General features: G+C 39.1%; 3 protein-coding genes across 17 annotated transcripts in view; 2 read left to right on the top strand and 1 right to left on the bottom strand.

Annotated features, from left to right (window-relative positions):
* LOC124146631 (ribosome-binding protein 1-like) overlaps positions 1-6,109 on the top strand; it is a 52,915-nt gene extending 46,806 nt beyond the window's left edge. For 8 of the 15 annotated variants that reach the window (XM_046517015.2, XM_046517014.2, XM_046517007.2 and 5 more), the window contains 3 exons: positions 150-167; positions 1,570-1,584; positions 3,129-6,109. In XM_046517015.2, the coding sequence (XP_046372971.1) occupies positions 150-167; positions 1,570-1,584; positions 3,129-3,167 (72 nt within the window). In that variant the 3' untranslated portion in view covers positions 3,168-6,109. The remainder of the gene's footprint in view (positions 1-149; positions 168-1,569; positions 1,585-3,128) is intronic. The other 7 variants (XM_046517017.2, XM_046517016.2, XM_046517011.2 and 4 more) reach the window with 2 other exon arrangements.
* A 1,098-nt stretch (positions 6,110-7,207) lies between these two features.
* On the bottom strand, positions 7,208-11,966 carry LOC124146635 (DNA-directed RNA polymerase II subunit RPB9-like). The gene is made up of 5 exons (XM_046517021.2): positions 11,774-11,966; positions 10,317-10,371; positions 9,832-9,905; positions 9,113-9,239; positions 7,208-8,102 (listed from the first exon to the last, which is right to left on the bottom strand). The coding sequence occupies exons 1-5, from the start codon at positions 11,839-11,841 to the stop codon at positions 8,040-8,042; spliced, it is 387 nt and encodes a 128-aa protein (XP_046372977.1). The 5' UTR covers positions 11,842-11,966; the 3' UTR covers positions 7,208-8,039.
* A 241-nt stretch (positions 11,967-12,207) lies between these two features.
* Positions 12,208-21,548, top strand: LOC124146634 (nuclear fragile X mental retardation-interacting protein 1-like). Its single transcript, XM_046517020.2, has 9 exons — positions 12,208-12,662; positions 13,328-13,441; positions 14,889-14,951; positions 16,054-16,136; positions 17,125-17,217; positions 18,319-18,436; positions 19,222-19,417; positions 20,415-20,563; positions 21,239-21,548. Exons 1-9 carry the CDS (start codon positions 12,291-12,293, stop codon positions 21,359-21,361), a joined length of 1,311 nt encoding a protein of 436 aa, XP_046372976.2. The 5' UTR covers positions 12,208-12,290; the 3' UTR covers positions 21,362-21,548.
* The last annotated feature ends 364 nt before the right edge of the window (positions 21,549-21,912 follow it).

Here is a 21,912-nt window from a genome sequence, read left to right as displayed (position 1 = left end):
CATACATGACACAGCAATCCAAACAGAATATATTTGGAATCCCCATTGTGTTGCACATGAGCATCTCGTGGTTCTTCTGATCTCAGGATTGCCATGGCCAGAGGTTTATCTACAGTGCCAGCTAATGTTCCTATTTCTTTGCTTCACAGGCACAATTAGGTGTTCTGGTGAGTTGGACTCGGTGATGGCAGTATTGCTGGTATACCCTGTACTCAGGGGAAATAGGACGGTTATTGCATAGGGTCTTGAACAATTCATGTATTTTGGGGGTACTTTGTTATATCGTGTTGAATAAAAAATATCTTGTCATACCTGTTATGGTATTTATTGCATGTTGATAAAATGTTGATTATAGTGATAATAATTGTGATAATATAAAATTTATTGAATTTACATTTAATGTAGGGATTTCATCAAGTAATGTATAAATCATGTTTATTGCAATACCATCCATCACCGTGATTAGTACTTCATCACATCCTCATGTTGCACATATGAGCTGCTGCCATCATCCCAGAGTAGTCTCCCCTTGGTTGCCATGGATAACATGTCAACAGACTGACCAATCATACCATTATTCCCCACACAATGCACACACGTTTATCTCAACACATGTCCTTGAAATTCCCTTGAGTGGCAAAAACTATGCTGTGTATTCAAATTTGTTGTGTATATTTTATTTATTCCCCCCTTCACCTTGAGAAAATCAAAGGCCGGTAGGCCTCTTAAATTGTTCAGATGTTTTGGGTTGTTTTGTTTTTTGAGTTTATTGTCTACAAGAAGTGCTGTGTTTGGTTATTGAGATACTGATAATTGAAGCCAGTAGTTAATCTGCGGCATGTGGGTTGCATTAAGGTGGATTAAAACAGATAATAAGTAAAGATGAACAGAAAATACCTATAATATACACGCATCTACAACACTGCCAATCTGGTGACAATAAGGCCATAGGTTCAACATGACAAAAGATGATCTTGACATGAATGCAGGAGTTGTATAAAGGACTGAGGCTGCTTCTTCCCCCGGTAGTTGTTGGCAGATCAGCATGCATGTCTTCTTGAATGTAGGTCTCCTGTAGTTAGTGTTTCTCATCTCACGCCCTTCCACACATAGGAGGCAGTGGAAAACACTTCTGAAACCATCCTTACTATCCCCTTACAACCGCTGAACCAAACTTTGCAAAACATATATTATTGACTAACAGCAACAGAGAAATTGAGAAAGGCCGCTGGACATTTTTCTCGAAAGCCCACACCCCAGTGCCATAATCTTCTTATGTTTGAATAATTTTGAAATAAATTGTTGATGTACAATGTCATTCATTAAGTTGAAAAAGTTTCATACATTCTGCAAATCAAAATATAACCCATACATTATAAACAAGTATTTTGGATAATGTTTTGAAGAGGAGAGATGAGAAACACAGAATGGAATACAGGAAGCCTTGCGTGCTTCATAGTTTCCGCCATGGATGGCATCATGATCATTATCTTGCATCTCCTCATTGATCCATCACACATCATGGTTTCAGTAGTAGTCTGTATTAAGATATATCATTTCTTCTGCTAGGCTTACCACCCAAAGGTAAATTTCTTCCAAATTTGTGTGGAATTGGACTAATCTTACTTCAAATTTAATCTTGGTAGAGGTCAAACTGAAGAAACAATAAGAAAAACGTCATAGTAATTACATCAAGGGTGACACATGATATTATCATGCCCTTTTGAATCATAAGGTGCCAAAATGTCTTCATTAGAATTTTGCTACATGAAATTACGATGAAATATGCATGATACTGATGTTGTGAGTGTTGGTAGTATTTCCTCTGTGGAGACATCGGAATTACGTGTTGTCCAATAACTCTGAATGTGTCTGACTTTTTCTCTTCAAGGTGATTGGTCATTCCACCAGTCAAGCATGTTGCCACCCTCTGAAGCATTGTGGAATATATATATTCTAATACATGGCACAACATGTCATGTTCTTGTAGTTACATTAATTCTGTCACAATACATTTTATTACAAAAATATTATTTGTGAATCAACCCTTTGCAATGTTAACATCACGATTGTACTTTCAAATTCTCATCCACCTTGCTTTGTTGTGGGTAAATATGTTTAACTGACTTTTTCTTGTTACGATTATTCAGACCTAGGTATTAAGGTCTATGTGTCTGGGATGTCAAGTCAATAAAGTTTCTTTTGCTTTCTTAGACATACTTGATGAGATTAATAGGATTCACAGGGAATACACTGCCTCACACTTGTAGTTATTAATATCATAACTATCTTTGCCCGACTAACTGACACTTACAATACAGCTTTGGTGACTTTACTGGTGATGATTCTTATAGTATTTGGTTTCCATAAACGAGATAGAGACATGTACAGCTTTGTATATATATTTATATCTTTTCTTATAAATTACACTTCACAAATAGAAAAAAGACATTAAAATTGTTATGTCTCTGTTTTTCTCCTTGAATCATATTCTTTGACTCTCTACTACTTAACTTCTGAAACCAAGGCAACATGACTGCCGTGTTAGGATAAAGCTAAATTTTACTGTGGGATTGATATTTCAACTGACATGGTATCCAGTTGATTTGGTGTTCTTTTATACATCTTGGGCTTTTACTTAGATTTTCAGAAGGCAATATTAACTCTAAAACATTGGAATTGAAATGTAAGGAATGGATATGGCTTTTTATATAGTCAAATGGAATGTCTTTTCTTGATTCCTATCATAACATATTATCGGGTAACATAATCCAGCTTGCCATATGATCTTCACCTAAGCATCTTTCACTAGGATTACTCATGCACATCAATAGATTCCAAATAAATGAGAACCTTTTTTGACAATTTCATCATAATTATGTTTATATATCTCCATAACACTCCTAGCGACCTGATAACCTGATATGGTTATGAGTGTTTCATGTTAACACTATGGGAGAACTGTTCTGTTAACCAACACTTGTAAATAACGGGCAGATGCCAACTTTCACTGTAACATCTCTGTATTTAACCATGATCAGAAAAATCTTTGTAATGAAGGGATGATGATCCAGGACTGTTCCATGTGTTGGGCCTTGTAATGAGTGTATTCTTCTGTGTACTTTCAGGCTGCTTCTCCGGGGAATGATGCGGGCACCTCAGTTTAACACCTGCTTTCTACTGGTTTCATTCTGCCATGACGTACATCATCATCTGGCGATGCCCTAGCCAGACTTTGTCACATGACTAACTGCGCCATCTACCAGATGGATGATCTTAGTGTCACCCATGGATGACGTCTTCTCTTCAGCTCAGTCATATCATTATCATTTTAAATATACATGTACAATAGTTATAAGTGTTTGTATGACAGCAGTGATTTTTACCATTGCTTGCTTTTCTCACTGGTGAATGTTCATTGTCTTCCTTGTCAAAGGTCACTACAATGTAGGTCATGGTCAGTTTAAAAACGTTTGATCAAACATATCACATATCTTAGAAATTAGTGACATTTTCTTGGTTTGGTTTAATAAATAATATATGATTTCTGTTACTTAAAGCAACATATGTTAAATGAAATGATGTTTCAAAATAAAAGAACTAATTTGACCTTGACCTTGACCTTTAGACATTGGCTGCCATGTCGTTATTGCAAGCCATGTTTCTTTCTGTCAGGTAGCCTTGCATCGTTGCTGTAGTTGGGGATGGGAACTTTCTTTAATTAAAAAGTGACATGGTATTTTATGAGTGCAGGTCATAGCCTGGTAGAGACGACAATGCTGTCAGGAAAATTATGTTTCAAATCAGTATATTTTCATATGTGTAGCAAAACTGAAACAGACTTACACTCCTACTTTGTCTCACTTCACAGTCATAATATTGTTAAGATGAGCGACCTGTTGAATTCAACATGAATGTATTCACAAGCATTTAGTAAGGCATTTAATGAAATAATGAAACTTGCCAGAATGCTGAAACTTACCTGGTTTGTATTATTGGCAGATTATGGTGGAAATTATATGAGCATTGTGTTATGATTAGTAATGAATGTTTTGTTGTTGACATCAGTGTCAATGTTTATGCTTTGTCCTTAAAAGGGATCCTGTGAGGTAATGCACCAAGGCAAACTCTTAGACGATGGAATTTAATATTACAGAAATACATGGAATTGATTATTGAAGAATTTTCTAGTGCGCTTGTACAATGTATTAATTTGACCAATTTGCACTGACATGGTGTTGTAAATGTCTTGGCTGTACAGCCTGTGTTTGTCAAGCCTTTGGATACTGCATAATTGCTGGTTGTACTTGTCACATTGCACAAGCCAGGGAGCGCCCGTTAGGCTGTCTTGCTGTTGTCAGCCAATGCTGTTTGTCATTGTTGAGATCTTATTTTCAATATTTAATTTGTTCATGTTTAAACATCTTTTTCCTTGTTTACTCTCCAGTTGTCATGTTGTTACTTTGTGAGGATATGTTGAATATGCAATATAGATGGGTCCACTCATTGTTAAAGATTGTTTTTCTGTGAATATGTTTGCTTATTTACTTGCCCTCCTTGGAAAATTTGAAAGTGTATTTTTTCATGGGGCAATAGCAGGTGATTGTAAATTAACATTTGATACTTAAATGTCGAAATTGTTAATCTTAGAAATCTGAAAATAAGTCTGACCTTATTTTTGCAGCCTTGACCAAATTTTGTTTTGTGGATTAGCAGTTTATCCCCATTTGGATTTCCTTACTAGAATAATATTATTCCGAGAGATGGTACACCCTGTTGCTGTTGCCTATGTGTCCAGTGTACAGAATCAACTTTGTACAGTAAATGCACTTTGATTATTTACAGTGATATATTATTATGATATTTCTGCATTGTAGGAGCTGTGTGAGCAAGGTGGTAGGGGAAGGGTATATAGTATGAACAGGAGAGGACAATGCTTATTGATAGCAACAGGTGAAGGGAGGGCTTAGTATTTTGTTCATGACCAGCAACACCTTATTCTATATATTTAAGACTATACCATATCAAATGTCATAAAAAATTGTCGTTGAAATTACACTATGGCATATTAATTGCTTTTACTTATAAGTATTCAAATTTATATACTTGATTAGCAAGAACTGTAAAGTAGGTACATGTAATACCAGTAGCAGTGACACACAGAGCACGTACCAGAGCTCATTAACAGACCGTATACTTCACAGTGCCTTTCAGCTGATTATTTACTCTTGCATGTATCCACCTAGCGCAGCTTCTTACGTCCAGGGCCCTGTTGTTCCACAAAGCCATCGTAGTGCTGTGACTGTCCTAAGTCTATGTTAGTATAGGAGTTACGATCACCTTAGCGCTACGATCGCTTTGTGGAATGGACCATACCATGTACTATGTGCCAATTGTAGCTGAGGCGGGTACTCGCCCTGTACATTCAACCATAAGGTAACACTATTTAAATTCTGTTGTGCTAGATTTGGCCTGTCTTTCCTTGGTAGCCATTGTAGTGTTGATCTGCAGAGCCGGTTATCCTTTCTGCCAGAGATGGCAAACAGAATTGTTACTAGTCACATATTGTATTGTTTCTGATTATCATTTGTAATATAGAATATCATTTATTGTAAGAAACCAATGCAGTTAACTGCTTGCCATGTATCAATAGGATAGATGACATTAATCACTGAATAATTTACCAATGAGATTTTATGTTGATTTATTGTAATTAAGCATGTTAAGCATGTATTGGTCCATAGGTAGACTGTTCAGTAAATATCGGACCAGGTAACATGTTTCTGGTAATAGGCCACCGCCCCAGCATCACCATCCACACCGGGGGATGTTGCCATGTTACTGCTGTGTCACAAGCAATGACGAGGGAGCCAGATGTGGTTCAGGGTGCCATCCTTGTTTTGTTGTACACGAATGGCTGGCAAGTCTGCCTCCTGGTTGTGGTGACTGGGACAGGCCACATGCTTCATTCACACTCGGTGGGGGGCCTGCAGACTGGGCTGTATGGAGGCCCCTTTGTCCAGTTTGTATGGAATCTCTAGTGATTGTTCACTGTGTGACTCATGTCCAGCATTGGTCAAGCTCAGTTAATAAAAGTTATGTCTCACAAGATTTGGTTTTGTCATAATGAAATCTGAAGAGTTTGCAGCCTGTTTGTTAACAGATTTTGCACCTTTCTTAACATATTGTATGCTGTGGCCAAAGAACGCTGTAGGACTCACCGAGTTTACCCTTGTGGAACACAGTACAGCCATATCACGCTGTCAGCCAAGTGAGGACAGACAACAATGGGTAACTAAGGAGCTTTGAGCAGGTGTTTGGATGTAAGGAGATTTTCTTGATTAGGTCACTTGGGATAGTTGGCTATCAAGCTGAAAAGTCACCTTGCTATGCAACCAGTTTAGCCATCTCATCTGTGTTAGTTTCCTCTCAGGACAAGCATGAGGTACATGGGACCCATTAAGACCTGTGAGTGAGTGAGAGTGGGTGGGCAGGCGGGCGAGTGAGTGCATGAGTGCATGTTGTTTGAATGTGAATGAATTGTGAGTTAGCAATATGCCAGCAGTCTGTTAATAATTGGTTCTGGCAGCATGAGCACTGATCATGTTCATGGGTTATCCGGGGGCACGGGTGGCCCAGTTGTCTAAGGCGCTGCGATTCGCTGTGCAGAGTTGCGTCCCTTGGGCATGCCAGAAACCTATGATTGCGGGTTCGAATCCCGGTTCGCCCCAATTATGTTTCTAGGTTTGTCAGCACCATACCCGTGCTCGTGGGTTTCACCAAAGTGGTAAACGCCTGAGACCTGCATCACTTCGGGCTTTCCTCCCACATTAAGCTGACACGCCGCGATATGACTGGAATACTGTTAAAAGCGACGTTAAACCCAACTCACTCACTCACTCATGGGTTATCCTCACACACTATCTACCAAGTCACACATTGTAACCACCTGATCTTCATTTTACTTTTCAACAAGCTTCTGGTACCCGAGACCCATATGCATTGTCCCAAAGAATTCTTGAGCACCAGTTCCACCACACTCAGAACAGCAAGTGGATTACACCAGAACTTGACATGGTTGTTTGCCTGCCCTCGCTGGGCTTGAAATATCATCAATGCCGAAACCAGATCAGATAACTCCTGCTCCATGAAGAGCTGAACAAGACGATAAAGTCGCATTCAGGTGACAGACAATATACACTTTGTCAACCATTCAATATTTTATTAAACATACATACGACTTGTAATGATAAATCCATTCATGAAACAAAATATCAGAAATCCTAAAACGTTTCAACATTACTGATAGTTATTCAATATTCATGAATACAAAGCAATGAATAGTGTCAATCTTGGACCAATAAAACTCTGCTGACTTAAAGTGATGGACAAAGACAGTTACTGTACTTGAGGCATGGGCAACTGGGTTAAAATTAGCTGGATGGGAGTGGAATGTAGTTACATAACTTCCACAGTTATGTTTGTACACTCGACTCCAATGTACGAAAGACGTATCATTATTCTTCATGTGAATAACATTCTTTGCGTGTATAACAGTCTGATTTCGAAGTTCCCTTGGAATGATATCTGTAGGTGACTCCACCATACTGTTTGCAACAGTTCATTGGTTGCCAGGTTTCCTGACTGATCACCTGTCTCATACATGAAGAACAAATCGAGGTTTTTGCTGTACCCATGGATGACAAAGCCAAAAAGTATTTCAAGGATTTGGGGTGTACAGCTCACTTAATAATTCACTGATCCATATATCCTCTGTCTTATTCACATAAAATTGGCATTCCTTCTATACAACGAATATAACACATTCCTACACCATTAACTGGTACATGGAGATCGAGGTATGATGGAAACATCTCCGGGGTCTTCAGTAGATGTATGTTAGTGTTAGGTTGAAATGTCTTCAATACATGGTTAATGAGAACACTTGTGAGGTAACTACATGTCAGTGATATAAGGGGATGATCTCATGAGATGACATGACAATACAATGTGATCGGATGGCAATGTTCTTGTAGCAACTATTCAGTCCAGCGATGAACACAGTTTGAGTTGGTACATACGTAGTATAGTCGCATACCTTCCTGGAAAAGAAAAAGTAAAACAAATTATTACACAGTCCATATAAGGCATTGGATGACCTGAAAAAAGCTTCAAGTGATCATAGTTTCATAACAACAGCTGTGCACTTCTTTCATACATAATCACATAAACAGTGAGTGAGCGAGTGAGTGACAGGCGGGCGAGCGAGTGCGTGAGTATGGTTTTACGCCCCTTTTAGCAATATTCCTGCAATATCACGGCAGGACACCAGAAATGGGCTTCACACATTGAACCCATGTTGGGAATCGAACCCGGTTCTTTGACGTGACGAGCTAACGCTTTAACCACAAGGCTACCCGACCGCCCCTATCACATAAACAAATCTTTAGACTAATCTATCCTTATGGGTAAAATGAAAAGTCACACTTCAAAATTTAATCTATATCTTCCCATTTAACTTAACACAGACTGTGCAGCACTTCGTCCAAAGACAGTCCAGTAAAATTCTGTATATCTAGTAAGCTCAGCTAACAACAGTCAATATCGGGGTACCCCGCTTGGGATGCATTTGTACCTGCAACGTGCAGTAAACAAAAAGTTCGAGGGTTTATTCTCATGTATGTGCCATCGCACATCACACACTATATACGTTACTCAAACACACATCGTAGACAACATGAACACCATGGTTCCTCTTCATTTACATCAAAACATTGCGGTTTGCCAATTTCATCACAACAAGATGGTTTTCTTACTAAGGGAGATAATTCTATAAACATATGTTTTGTGCATACCACTAAGAATATCTCGTTACATTACTTTCTCCTACTGATACAGTCAAGATCATAATGCTAAAATCTACTGAAAATGATGCTAGTTGTTTAAGGGACATACTGGTAAAGGATTAAGTGTCCATGATTTCATAGACGGGCGAGTACGTCTTCTTCAAAAGGCATGTGTCTGTACCGCCTGAACACACACTCCTGGTTAATATGTCATCATTCTATGCACACTGACCAAAACAGACATGTATGAACATCTAAACATTCACCTCAGCTTTTGTACTGTGCGACTGGAAAAACACAGACTCTTTGTGGCCACACTTTGGACATGGATGGTCTTCTGTGCGAGGGAGGGTCGGATCTGCTATGACGTCTCCAACAATTTGTGTCAATTCACTGCAACACATAAAAGACTAATGCATCAGGCTCAATTAATGCTGATATATATATTCTGAACATTGCGATATGATAAACTGTATATATTCAGTTGTGTTCCTCAATGTACCGACGTATCATGAATTTACACCCGACAATATGATACACAATATGCCTAACCATGTAACACTTTTCAAAAAGTAATAACAATATTTCAGCTACACCATGTCAGTGAGCTCCCCACAGTTCCTGAATCGACCCTGGGTCTTCGGTGCGATGTTTAACCTTCACCCTCCAATAATTAACAAGGATCTCAACATCATAGTAATAGTCACATCCAAACAAGTAATAATTTAGAAGTTATATGACAACAAATACCTCCTGAGGCAAAGAAATAAATAACATCAACAAACATTTGATATTATTTTTATTGACCTGTTGTTTGTTATTGCCTGTTTGTTCACACGAAACGATACAATGTTGTTTATCACTCCGCAAAATATTTGAATATTATTTTTTTCCAAAATATTGCATCATCTAGAGGGGGGTGCTGCTGCACATTTTGCTTCGGTGCGCACTATAGTCAAGAAAATAAATTAGGAGTAATACTCACTCGACTTCGTGCATGATCTTGTTCACGTAGATACACCGATTATCTGCTTCCTGCTGGTAGTCACAGTTCCGACACTGTAACAGCAACAATGTACCATTATGATTATGTGGTATCACACATTACATACTCACATCCTGCACTTTACATTGAACAACCTACCGGAGCCATTGCTGAACTGCTTGTTCTTGTTGAAGCTACGTATGCTAAGCACCCATTTCCAAAAACAAAGAATATTTCTTCCAAATACACGTGATGCAGATCTCAGACGTTTACCACATCGGTGAAACCCACAAGCATGGGTATGGTGCTAACAAACCTAGAAATATAATCGGGGTGGACCGGGACTCAAACCCACAATCAAAGGTTTCTGGCATGCCCAAGGGACGCTACTCTGCACAGCGAATCGCGGCACCTTAGACGACTGGACCACCCGTGCCCCCTTGTATTCATGTACACAGTGGTAAATAAATGAACAACCAACTTACTGCATACAGAAGAACTCTGTTGTCTTTGTCTTCTTTTGGATACAGCATGTTGTTGCTGAAATATATATATAACAAAACATTGAATCAGCATTAATGTAGTGGCTGAACAGAAAATATCAAGTAAATTAAATATTCAGAAGACAAACTTCATTGCATACTTCTGTAACAGTTCTACTTTGGCATCCAAAGGGTCATAAGATGGGATTATGACAATGACTTCAGACAATGTAACAGTCCCTTCCTTAAAGATCATATCATAATAGTACTTATTCATTTGTATTCCCAACTTAATGCATGTTTGGTGCAAACATTCCTGTCATTGTTGTGAAAAAAATAGCTTCAGCACTTCATCAGTGTTATTATTCTCAGGAAACAAGCCAACAAATCCATATCCAGGCGAACATACACTGTTTAAACTAGATTAGTTCCTTAACAATAGCACCACAAAATCTTGTATGTTAATGTATGTGTGAATGTACATCACTAAAGTAAAACGAAATAGGATCACATTATGAGTATAAAACTAAGCAACTTGTTTTTCATTTTGATATTTGACTGGCTCACTTGGATCAGACACAAATCAACGTTTGGACTGGTATCCTTTTATCTTATTAGTTGAGCGAGTACTGACAATATTGTATCCACAGCAGAACAAACACTAAGGGCTTGTTAAGGTTTTGTTCACAATTCAAAACCAACATTTGTCGCCAATACACACATCAACTTTCCCTAACGACTTCGTTTTCACATTTGAAACCATAAGTCACACAGAACGCTCTAAATAGATTTCTACAATGGCAAGATCTGATTTATAAAAAAGATCTTTTCCGTTTCTTGATTTCTCAAAAAATTTTCAGTGTATGTAGGTTTGTTCAAAACAAGATTTGTAACATGTCACAGAGCTCCAGATAAGCTGCGTATCTGCGTGAAATACGCATCAGAAATGCAGAAATACACAGTAAAATATAATCCAAGCGTATCAAATACACAACGAACATTACAGATACGCTACAAAAATGAAACTTGTGCGTATCATCAAAATATTGTGAAGTAACCCTGCGTATTCGATTAGCAAATCAGCAACTTATTTTGAAATTATAAAGGGGCATTCCGTCAACCTTGCCAAACTCCACGATGACAGTTATATCATGATCATTTGCCATCACACTTTCTTGTGGAAGTATCGTGGTATTCTTTAGTCCTAGCTATAAAGCTCTCAAACCCACACGACACCAGTTTGCAGGGACCAGATGAATAGTGTTTTTAAATATTTAACTTAAATACCCACATGTGTAAAAACTAGTGGGTAACAGAAGTTTACGCAGGTAGAATTACTGATACCCAATGATTTTGAAATGCATGGGTAAAAATACCCACACCAAAAGCCTATCTGGAGCTCTGTGTCAACACATCGGATTCATCAACAATGATCAATTGTCTATATTTATAAATATTACCATTCTTTACAAAATTTAATGCCAACAAAACCAGGGCCTGCATCGTGTGCTTCGAACAACGGGTCCATCGCTGATTCTGATCTGCGCAATAACGATCAGAAATGATTGCAAAGCAAAAGAAGCAAAACACACGCGAAAAGTCCCGTAAGCTTTCTGCAGAGCCGTGGAAAGAATACACTATGTTCAGCGAGTCCTGTGTTCACTGTTAGGAGAAATTGGCCGGAAAAGGAAAAAGCCTACTAGTTGTTTGCAACTCATTGTACTATGACCAAATAGAATTAATTGATAAATATGTTACTACCATTTGATGTGATAATTATGATTTGTTCAACATCTATTTGAATACATCGTTAAACTTTATTGTTATTGTTAACTAAAATGCACCAGTTAGCAAGTTCAAACAATCTATCAGGCAATTCCTTTAATATGTCGTAAGTAAACATTACTTATGATGTAACGTAAACACATGTGCTCACGTCTTGATTCAGAACACCACGGTTAGCTTTCAATTTACAAAATGAATCACGGTTATGGATATAACACATTAGATCAGTATGGACATTCAAATCCTTACTCACAACAAAATGGCATGTTCAACCAACAAGCATGGAATCACGGAATGAACAGACACCAGTTTCCTCCAGGCCAGTTCCCCGGGCCCGCGGCTGGACCTTGGCAATATCCACCAAGGGGACCACGCATCCAAGGCCCAGGCATGACACAAGGACATAACAGTAGACCGCAGTTCCAACAACGGTTTGGTAACCACCACCAAAGACACAATAATCCTTATCAGAATCCTCATAAGAATCCTCATAATGTGACAAACGCAGGCTTCCAGAATGCTAATTTCCATAACGTGCCTAATGACAAGAAGAAAAACAAAAAGGTAAACCACACTCTACGGTAGGCCAAGAGCGTTCTTATATTCCTTTCTGAAATGATCTAATTTGTTTCAGTTGTCAAATTCAATTCACGTTTTAACATGATGAATTGACTTGGAAGAGCTCAGGACACCCCCAAATCAGGAGGGGGGCACAGGTCGTCTAAGTCGCAGCGATTCGCTGTGCAGAGTTGCATCCCTTGGGTACTCAAGAAACCTATGATTGTGGGTTCGAATCCCGGTTCGCCATGATTATGTTTCTAGGTTTGTCAGCAACATACCTGTGTATTTGGGTTTCACCAAAGTGGTAAACATCTGAGACCTGCATCACTTCAGGCTTTCCTTCAACATTAAGCTGAAATGCTGTAATATAACCGGAATACTGTTAAAAGCGGAGTGAAACCAAACTCCCTCACTCACTAACCCATATCAGGAAACCACAGGAATCTGTAGCTGTACACAAATGAACATTTGTTTTATGATCTGTGTGTCCTATAAGGCCAAAGGTTTCCTTTACCGACAGTGATACAATTAAATTTGAACCCGGGTTCGATTCCCGACATGGGTACAATGTGTGAAGTCCATTACTGGTGTCCCCCATCGTGATATTGCTGGAATATTGCTAAAAGCGGCATAAAAACCATACTCACTCACTCCTAATATTTTTCCAGAAGAGAATAGACAAGAGAGATCTTCCAGAAAACAACCAGTTCTTTTGCGACACATGTGACAGAGGATTTTGTTCAGATGAGAAGTACCAAGAACATGCCATGACACATGAAAAGGTTTGTATTGTATGCTGTAGCTGATCATGCTGATTGTTGATACTATGGTTAGTAATGATGCTATTTCAGTATTGACCAAGTGAACATGGTGAATGTTCAGATGTACATCAATGTCATTATGATGTTCATGTCTAATTGCATTTTATATATTAAGGCTAATACAACTGTACAACACATCCATCAGACCCGTGAAGATCCAGGTTAGAATAGGTCTTCAGCAATCCATGCTTGTCATGAGAGGCGACTATGCTTGTCGTTAAAGATGACTAATGGGATTGGGTGATGCATGTCATTGTGTCCAAATTGCGTGGATCGATTCTTATCATGCTTATGATATCAATCATTGGATTTTTTGGTCAACACTCAATTATTTACAGGCTGCCGTCATATAGCTGGAATATTGCTAAGAGAAGCGTTACACATGTTAAACAACAAGCAAACAAATGCAACCATCAAATTGACAAAACGCAAAAGAAAGTAAGGAAACATTTTCCCAGCAATTGACATTTTGATTGATTACTTTGCATTTGTCAAAGAGAAGGGATAACTGGAACTTTAATTTACTTAGATACTTTTGCAATATTATCAAAATAGTTTTGAAATTATTTCATCATGTTCAATAAGTCAGCATGTCCCTTGCAGCCATCTGTATGATGTCATCAGTGGAATGTCACTGCACGTAACAATGGTGGGAAATTTTTAATATGCATGTGTTTATCCACTTGTTGAATTGTTAAAAAAACAACAACAATTTTTTGTTTTCTTACGGATGTACATTTTATCTATATGTGCTTAAAATGTCTTTAAAAATACTGTTTGCTCTGTCATGTGCCGATTGTAAAGAAGGAGGCATGGGTGGTCCAGTCGTAGAAGTTGCCACAATTTGCTAGGCAGAGTTGTGTCCCTTGGGCATGCCAGAAAACTATGATTATGAGTTTGAATCCTGGGTAGCCCCAATTATGTTTCTAGGTTTGTCAGCACCATACCCATGCCCGTGGGTTTCACCAAATGGTAAACGTCTGAGACCTGCATCACTTCAAGCTCTCCTCCAACATATAGCTGATATAACTGGAATACTGTTAAAAGAGGCGGTTAACCCAAATCACTCACTATTGTAAAGTGTGAAATTTGCACAGAAGTTAATATATGCACCTAACACAAAAGAACATACAGTTACCTGCCTTGTTGTTCAGTTTGAGAAGTTCTATCATCACAATGACAGTACCTCATGCTTGTTCCGGGGCGGTGGGTTAGCCTAGTGGTTAAAGCATTCGTTTGTCATGCTGAACACCAGGGTTTGATTCCCCAAATGGGCAAAATGTGTGAAGCCCATTTCTGGTGTCCCCCGCCGTGATATTGCTGGAATATTGCTAAAAGCGGCGTAAAATCATACTCACTCACTCCATCATCATTTTACTCTGATCACTGTTCTCAATGTATATTTCAGTGTTCAGATCCAACCTGTTCCTATGTGGCTGCCCCGAAGTTGGTCAAGCTACACTTCCAGATGGTGAGACATTATTGCATCAAGTTGAAACTGAAACTCAAGACCTAGTAGAGATCATCGGAAATATAGCAGGCTGTCTGAAGTTCAAGACAAGCTGAGTGTCAGTATAAGAAAGTAGCACAAATAACATGAACAGTGATTTTTGCCGGGACCACCACAATACGTCTTCTTAAAACATAGGTGGAGTTTTAAGTTTTAGTAAAAAAAAGTTGCATATTATCATGATTATTAGTGTAGTGCAGTCACAAGAATTGTTTGACAGGCATCACTTAGAAGTTGACGGAGGACAAAGTAGAAACAGTCTTGCTTGACAACGGTAAAAGGTTCTATACTGAAACATCACCTTTACGGTAATTAAAGAAGTTGTTATCCATAAATTGTGTCTACTTTGTCAGTAAGACGAATGTGAGGATTTAAGGCCTCCGAGATTTTATGAGACGGAAGAATCACCCAGTACTCCATGTTTGTCATAAAGGGTAACTGATTGATAACTCATGATCTGATGCAAAGTGAACTTAGTGCTGTGACTTTTATCAGACCTTGTATGGGTCCGTTAGCAATTAGAAGTGACAACCTTTGTAATAGTCTGGTTGGTTGTGGAATGCCAGCCTTTGAAATTCATGCTAGTCCAGGACTAAACTGCAAGTGAAAATCTAATGGTGGTAGTCTTCACTGACTAGCAGCATTTGGGGGCTATAAATTTGAGCCTGTTCTCAATGTTGAAATTTTGCTACAAATTGGAAATGAATAAAACTGACAAAAAATGTAAACATAGTAAATGTTTTGGTCTCATTCAAGCAGAACTAGCTACAAACTCTGTGAAGTAGTGAAACAATGTTTACAGTAGTTCCTTTGGACTAGTTTTGCAAAGTTTTAAGGCTGAATGCCCTTAGGGCAACAGCTTTTCCTGAATACAATTGTGAACAAAATATTTTCCTGAATGTTGAAAGTCCCAGGAAGACAAACTGTTAGTCATCCCCAAGCATTGATATGTAATAGATCCTGACTCTTTACTGCCACTGCTGCAGCCTTACTCTCAACCACCCCACACGTGCCCCAGAGGCCTTGAGTCATTGACTGATTCACTATGGTTTATTCGTTTCAGCAACATCAAACAGGTCTTGCTCACAAGATATGGCAGCTTGAATCACCTCAAGACATCAAGAAATGGATTGAAGAGAGGAAAAGGTAAAAATACAGGTCTTCTGTTGGTGATGCCAGGGGGACTTGGGCATTGATCTCACACAAATGTTCCCGAATATGTCTGATACCTGCTCCATGATTCTCATGGATGATTGGACAGATGTGTTCACATTAATCTGAATCTCAAATGACCCGGGCAAAGTCTTGTGCAGAGTTTCACCCCTTAGTTATGAGATGATCGAGTGATTGTGGTGTAATCGTTTAGTGTGATGATTATCCTTTCTTTGTCGGCACCATACACAATGCCATAACTATGCTAGTGGTGTTACCAGAGCATCTTCCCGAGGCAAGCGAGTTAACTGACTATAAAAGTCTAGTTTCCACACTTGCCGAACTAGGCTGGTATTATGAAGTTATGTTTTGGCTGGACTAACGAGTCTATGCATAGTCCAATCAAAATCGCGCAATGAAATCGAAATCTGGTTTGTAAACTGTCGTGCAGATTTCAGTCGATTGCAGGATTTGAAAAGCATGTGCACCGCCAACTCGTCAGCAGATATTTTCCCAACCATTTAATGTTTTTAATCAAGGTGCTCGCGTGATTTGATGCACCTCGCGATGTAAGACCCGTTTTATGACAATATAGACCTTGATGATCGACCATATCGTCTTGACTGGGCGCCACCATTTTGTTTGAAACAAATGCAAGTGATGGAATCTGATTGGTCCATAGGAGAGGCTTAGAAGGGACATATCTCATAATAATCACTGGTGCGCTACAACCGAGCCCAGTAATTCCAGCCTAGTTCGGCAAGGGTGGAAACTGGACTTTTAAAGTCAGTTAACTCTCTTGCCTCGGGAACATGTTACCAGAGATACACAGATCAACTGAAATATACTGTTCAAAGGAGTGTTAAACCCAACTCGTACATTCACTCTCACATTTCCAAGGATTCAGTATTAAAGGGGAAATTCTTCACACATGTTCCAACAAATGACAGAATACTTTTTACCCTTACTGTTACACTTCTAGGAATTTCCCCACAGCGGCCAACGTAGCAAGGAAGAAGACGGTGGAGGCAGACAGAAGATCTCGGGGGGAGAAACTGGATACCAAGTATTTTGGGTGAGTCAAGTCTTAGTTCATGGCCACAGTTTGATCCCACAAGAGATTTTTTTTAAGCAGTAAGGTACCTCATGCTTGTTTGGTATCTTGGTAGTCAACATGGCTGCCATGTGTGGATCTTGATGGTACTGCAGAATGTCATTCTGGGCAAATGGCTGTAATCTGGCGGATTGTGTGTCACTGTACCCAAACATCATGTTTCAAGGCTCACACCTTCAACCACTAGTTTGCCTGTCCCTTTGTGCTGACAGAGTTGTGTCCCTTAGCTTTAGGGATCTGATGGTTGTTGGTTTAAGATGGTTTTGGCCCTGATTATTATCATGGCTTTTCAGCACCTCAGTGATGCCCGAGGATGCCTGTCTCTGTGGCCACATAACATTTGTGTGTTTCTGTCTTACTGATCTGGTGCCTCCCCATCCTGAGTGTTTTTGTCCCCCGCCGCGCGAAAGCGCTAAAGCGGGGGATATAGTATTCACGACCGTCCGTACGTCCCACCTGTTTGTTGCCGCGATATCTCAAGAACTAAACACTGGATTGTCTTCATATTTGGAACTATGGTGTATATACAGACTCCGCAGACACCAGTCAGTTTTGGTGACCTTGACCCCATTTTCAAGGTCACAGCAGGCATATCTGCTTTTGGAGTTAGAAAACGGTGTTGCCGCGATATCTCAAGAACTAATCTCTGGATTGTCTTCATATTTGGTACTATGGTGTATATACAGGCAGACATTTCGTCACTTCTGTGACAAATACTTGTTCTATATATACTTGAGTTGATTTGTAGCTTTTGTCACTGTCCTGGTATTGTCCAAGTTTTATGCAACTGATGTAACCTTGTTGTGGTTAACTATATATTGAAAGGGCAATCATTATCTTCATCTGAAATCAGGCTCATACTGCAAGTTTCTGTTTTTTAAGAAAGAGTCCCCCCCCCCCCCCCCCCCAAGCACAACCTACATAGTCTATTTTGGGATGGTCTGAAACAGGAAACAGCCATACTTTTTGTCAGAGCTGTTTTTTGGCCTTCCTCTCTACATTGTGACTGAAACAGTGTACAAAGTTAACTTCTGGCCAACATTTTTTGTGATTCTGTTCCAGCAAGATGAAGGGTGGAAAGCACCGAGGTAAATGGGGAAACAGGAAACGTGGCTTCGATGATGCTCAGTCTGATGTGCAACATTCTCCTGCCAAGAAAACAAACACAACAGAACAGACAGTATGTGCCTTTTGTCTCTACAGCGATCTATGCTGTCTTAGTATCAAGGATTTATCTTCAAGTCTCTTTTGTTATCTCAGTGTATTACTCAAGCTGTGCTGACTGAAGCAGCTTTTCAGATGCCATATGGGTAATAAATAATATGCAAATAAATCATTCTGATACTTTCCTAAAAGTCTTCATTTCAAAATATATCTTTCTGTGATATATGATATATGCTTTTGACTGAACCATGGGATCCTTAGTATGTCAGCAACAAGACATTTGAAGAAAGATCATATGCTTTTCCCTTGAAGGGGCGGTGGGGTAGCCTAGTGATTAAGGCGTTTTACTTGTTGTGTCCCGGGTGTCGATTCACCACATGGGTAGACTGTGTGAAGCCCATTTCTGGTGTCCCCGCCATGGTATTGCGGGAATATTGCTAAAAGCAGTGTAATACCATACTCACTCACTCTTTATTACAACCCCCAACTATTTTACCTGTTGTTTTTTAGCTCACCTGATCTGAATGTAGTCTATTGTGTTACATTTGCAATTTTTCATTTTTGTGTCCTTTTTTCAAATGAGTAAGAATTTTATTTAAAATGTTGCAAATATTAAAATATTAGGTGAGGGGTTGTTTAAATAATTGTTGCCAAATTCATACAGCATCTTCTATGCTGGATATATATTTTTTTCGAAATGTCTGCGTACTATTCTATTCAGACTGATTTTCTTTGTGTTTGTGTGGGGATGCTGTTGTTTCCACTAACGCCTCAGTTTAATATAATGTAAACATATTCCAGACACCAGCTAATGGAGACCTTAAGACTGTCGATCCTCTAGCAGCCATTTTGATGCAGCCTGGATCTGAAACCGGCACAGATACTAACCAAGATCAAGTGAATGTTGCTGGTGGACTGGCATCACTGATGGCATCTTATGGAGCAGATTCAGAAACGGAGGAAGGGCCACACACATCACACGTCAAGTCACAGCAAAGTGAGTTATAGAAGTGATGTACCTCACAGCCTGCATTTCCTGGAATTAGTTCTCTATTTGGATTCCCCCATACTTGAACAAAAGTTTCCAGCTTCGAAAAAACAATTCACCTGAACACATCCCAGCATCACCATGTCCACTACCCAAACCATTGGGTTATGAATTAAGAGAGCGGACTGATTTTTAAACATATCCTTTTTCACACTATCCATTTCTCCTTCTTCTTTCGATCCTGTCTGGAAACGTACTTGAACAAAAGTTTCCAGCTTCGAAAAAACAATTCACCTGAACACATCCCAGCATCACCATGTCCACTACCCAAAGAATTGGGTTATGTTATAAGAGCGGACTGATTTGTGAAAATTATCCTATTTCAAACTATCAATTTCTCCTTCTTTCGATCCTATGTGGATCACTTCACCTGAACACATCCCAGCATCACCATGGCCACTACCCAAACAATTGGGCTGCGTGCTATTATTCCGTGAAAAGTGACCTACATGACCTGATCACATGACTAACTCTGCCACATCATTCTCTTTCTCATCGCCACCCTTTGGAGACGTGTATTGTGTCTCAGTGAATCCTCTTTTTTTTCTGCTCCTCATGATAACATCTACAACACGATTGGTAGAAATAAGGAACAGAACAAGATAAACATACACCTTGCAAAGATTGCAGACATATTTTCTCCACTGCTGATACACATGATCTGTTTTTTTACATTTATAACATAAAAGCATAAAGATATTGAAGACAAATCTTATGAATACATACATCAAAATTATAACTTCACAGATTTCTTTTTTATTCATTAACACCAAACAATATAGACAGTACGAAATCAGTGACATTGTTCATCACGATATATATATATTGTGACATCACATCACTCAAACTATTCACTTGACTGCTCTGTGTTCAACAACACTGTGTCAAAATTGTTGAAATGATGACTAGGTTGTCTCCCTTATATTTCAACTGCTTATTTATACAGACACATCTCTAACAAGATCATGTGGCAACAACCAAACTAAGACAGACAGTACCCAGAAGCCCATGTCAAATAGACAGCGGAAACAGCAGAGGAAACAAAATGGCAGCTCGAAGATGTGGAATACAAAACGATCAACACTACTAGAACGGGTGAGTCAAACACAGAGGATGTAGTGCAGGTGTAGAAGTTACTTCACTGGGAGGTTAAATACAGTTGGAATGTTGCTAAAAGTGGTATCCTAACTCACAATAATGTTAGATCCGGGATAGGATAGGTCTTCAGCAACCCATGCTTGCCGTAAAAGGCGACTATGCTTGTTGTAAGAGGCAACTAACATGCTGGCCTCTAATTAACACTGGGTCATGCGCTCTGTCAAAAAAATAGACGCCAGGCCTCTATCAGATGCCGGGTATCTAATACTGTCATATGTTGGTCCTGCAAATGTACCCATTATAGGGACCCGTGAAGATCCGGGATAGAATAGGTCTTCAGCTACACATGCTTGCCGCAAAAGGCGACAATGCTTGTCTTAAGAGGCGACTAATGGGATCGGGTGGTCAGGCTCGCTGACTTGGTTGCTGCATGTCATCATATCCCAATTGTGTGGATTGATGCTCATGATGTCAATCTCTAGATTTTCTGGTCCAAACTTGATTATTTACCGACCGCCATCATATAGCTGGAATATTTGCTGAGTGCAGCGTTAAACAACAAACCAAATAAAGGTCTCTTTGTTAGGTTGGGAACCAGTGTGAATCAAGAAGATGATGATAATGTTCTCGTCACCTACCATGTTAGTAACATTATGTTACATTGTGTTACAGTTGCTGGCGAAGGAGATCCGGCATGAGCGGAATGTCCTGCTTCAGTGTGTGCACTACATTGTCAAGAAAAAGTTTTTTGGTGTTGACCTGGAGGGAAAAAAGAATTATTTGGGCTCAAGATGATTTTGAGTAAACTTGATGTTGAAATGGACAATATTATTTCGTTTCCTTGGTATATGCAACATGAGGAGGAAATCAGTTCTTCGAGGATTTCTCTTTTACTTTGGTTATGAAAATATAATACCTATTAATCATCCTAACTGATGGTTACATTACTTTGTTGTATTTGTCTGATAAATATTCACAAGTGCCATGTTTTTATGTTTGATGTTTTTTATTATTTGCTTTGTGAAACCAAAGGGTATGATTTTTCCACCATGAATCAAAAAGCTCTCTACATATCAGACTACTTCACCAATTGGGATTTTCTTCAATTTAGGGTCAGGTCATTATCTCCCCATTTTTCTTGTTGAAACTTGCTATAAAGATCAGTCTAGTGGTGAACTGGTACCTTTTGATGACTTGGGATATTTATATGTGTTAGTCTGTTTTCAGTCGTACAAATGGGTATCTCTCGTAGTCGCACGTTTAAAAGGAAGCCAGAAGCTGGAATGTAAACATTAAACTTGTTTCCTGTTCTTGTTGCGCACGCTCCTCCCTATGACATGTCACAA

This window comes from Haliotis rufescens, unplaced genomic scaffold (genome assembly GCF_023055435.1).
Source record: "Haliotis rufescens isolate VD_foot unplaced genomic scaffold, xgHalRufe1.0.p SCAF_3, whole genome shotgun sequence".
Taxonomy (NCBI): Eukaryota; Metazoa; Mollusca; class Gastropoda; order Lepetellida; family Haliotidae; genus Haliotis; species Haliotis rufescens.
This window is presented reverse-complemented; position numbering and strand designations above follow the sequence as displayed.

Bases quoted from the DNA above. Each gene is read 5' to 3' on its own strand.
- LOC124146634 (XM_046517020.2), top strand. From the start codon at position 12,291: ATGAATCACGGTTATGGATATAACACATTAGATCAGTATGGACATTCA. The intron at 17,218-18,318 runs GTGAGTCAAGTC...ATTCTGTTCCAG, and splicing joins CTGGATACCAAGTATTTTGG to CAAGATGAAGGGTGGAAAGC. The intron at 18,437-19,221 runs GTATGTGCCTTT...AACATATTCCAG, and splicing joins CAAACACAACAGAACAGACA to ACACCAGCTAATGGAGACCT.
- LOC124146635 (XM_046517021.2), bottom strand. From the start codon at position 11,841: ATGGACCCGTTGTTCGAAGCACACGATGCAGGCCCTGGTTTTGTTGGC. The intron at 9,906-10,316 runs GTAAGTTGGTTG...TTGCTGTTACAG, and splicing joins ACAGAGTTCTTCTGTATGCA to TGTCGGAACTGTGACTACCA. The intron at 9,240-9,831 runs GTGAGTATTACT...TATGTGTTGCAG, and splicing joins AAGATCATGCACGAAGTCGA to TGAATTGACACAAATTGTTG.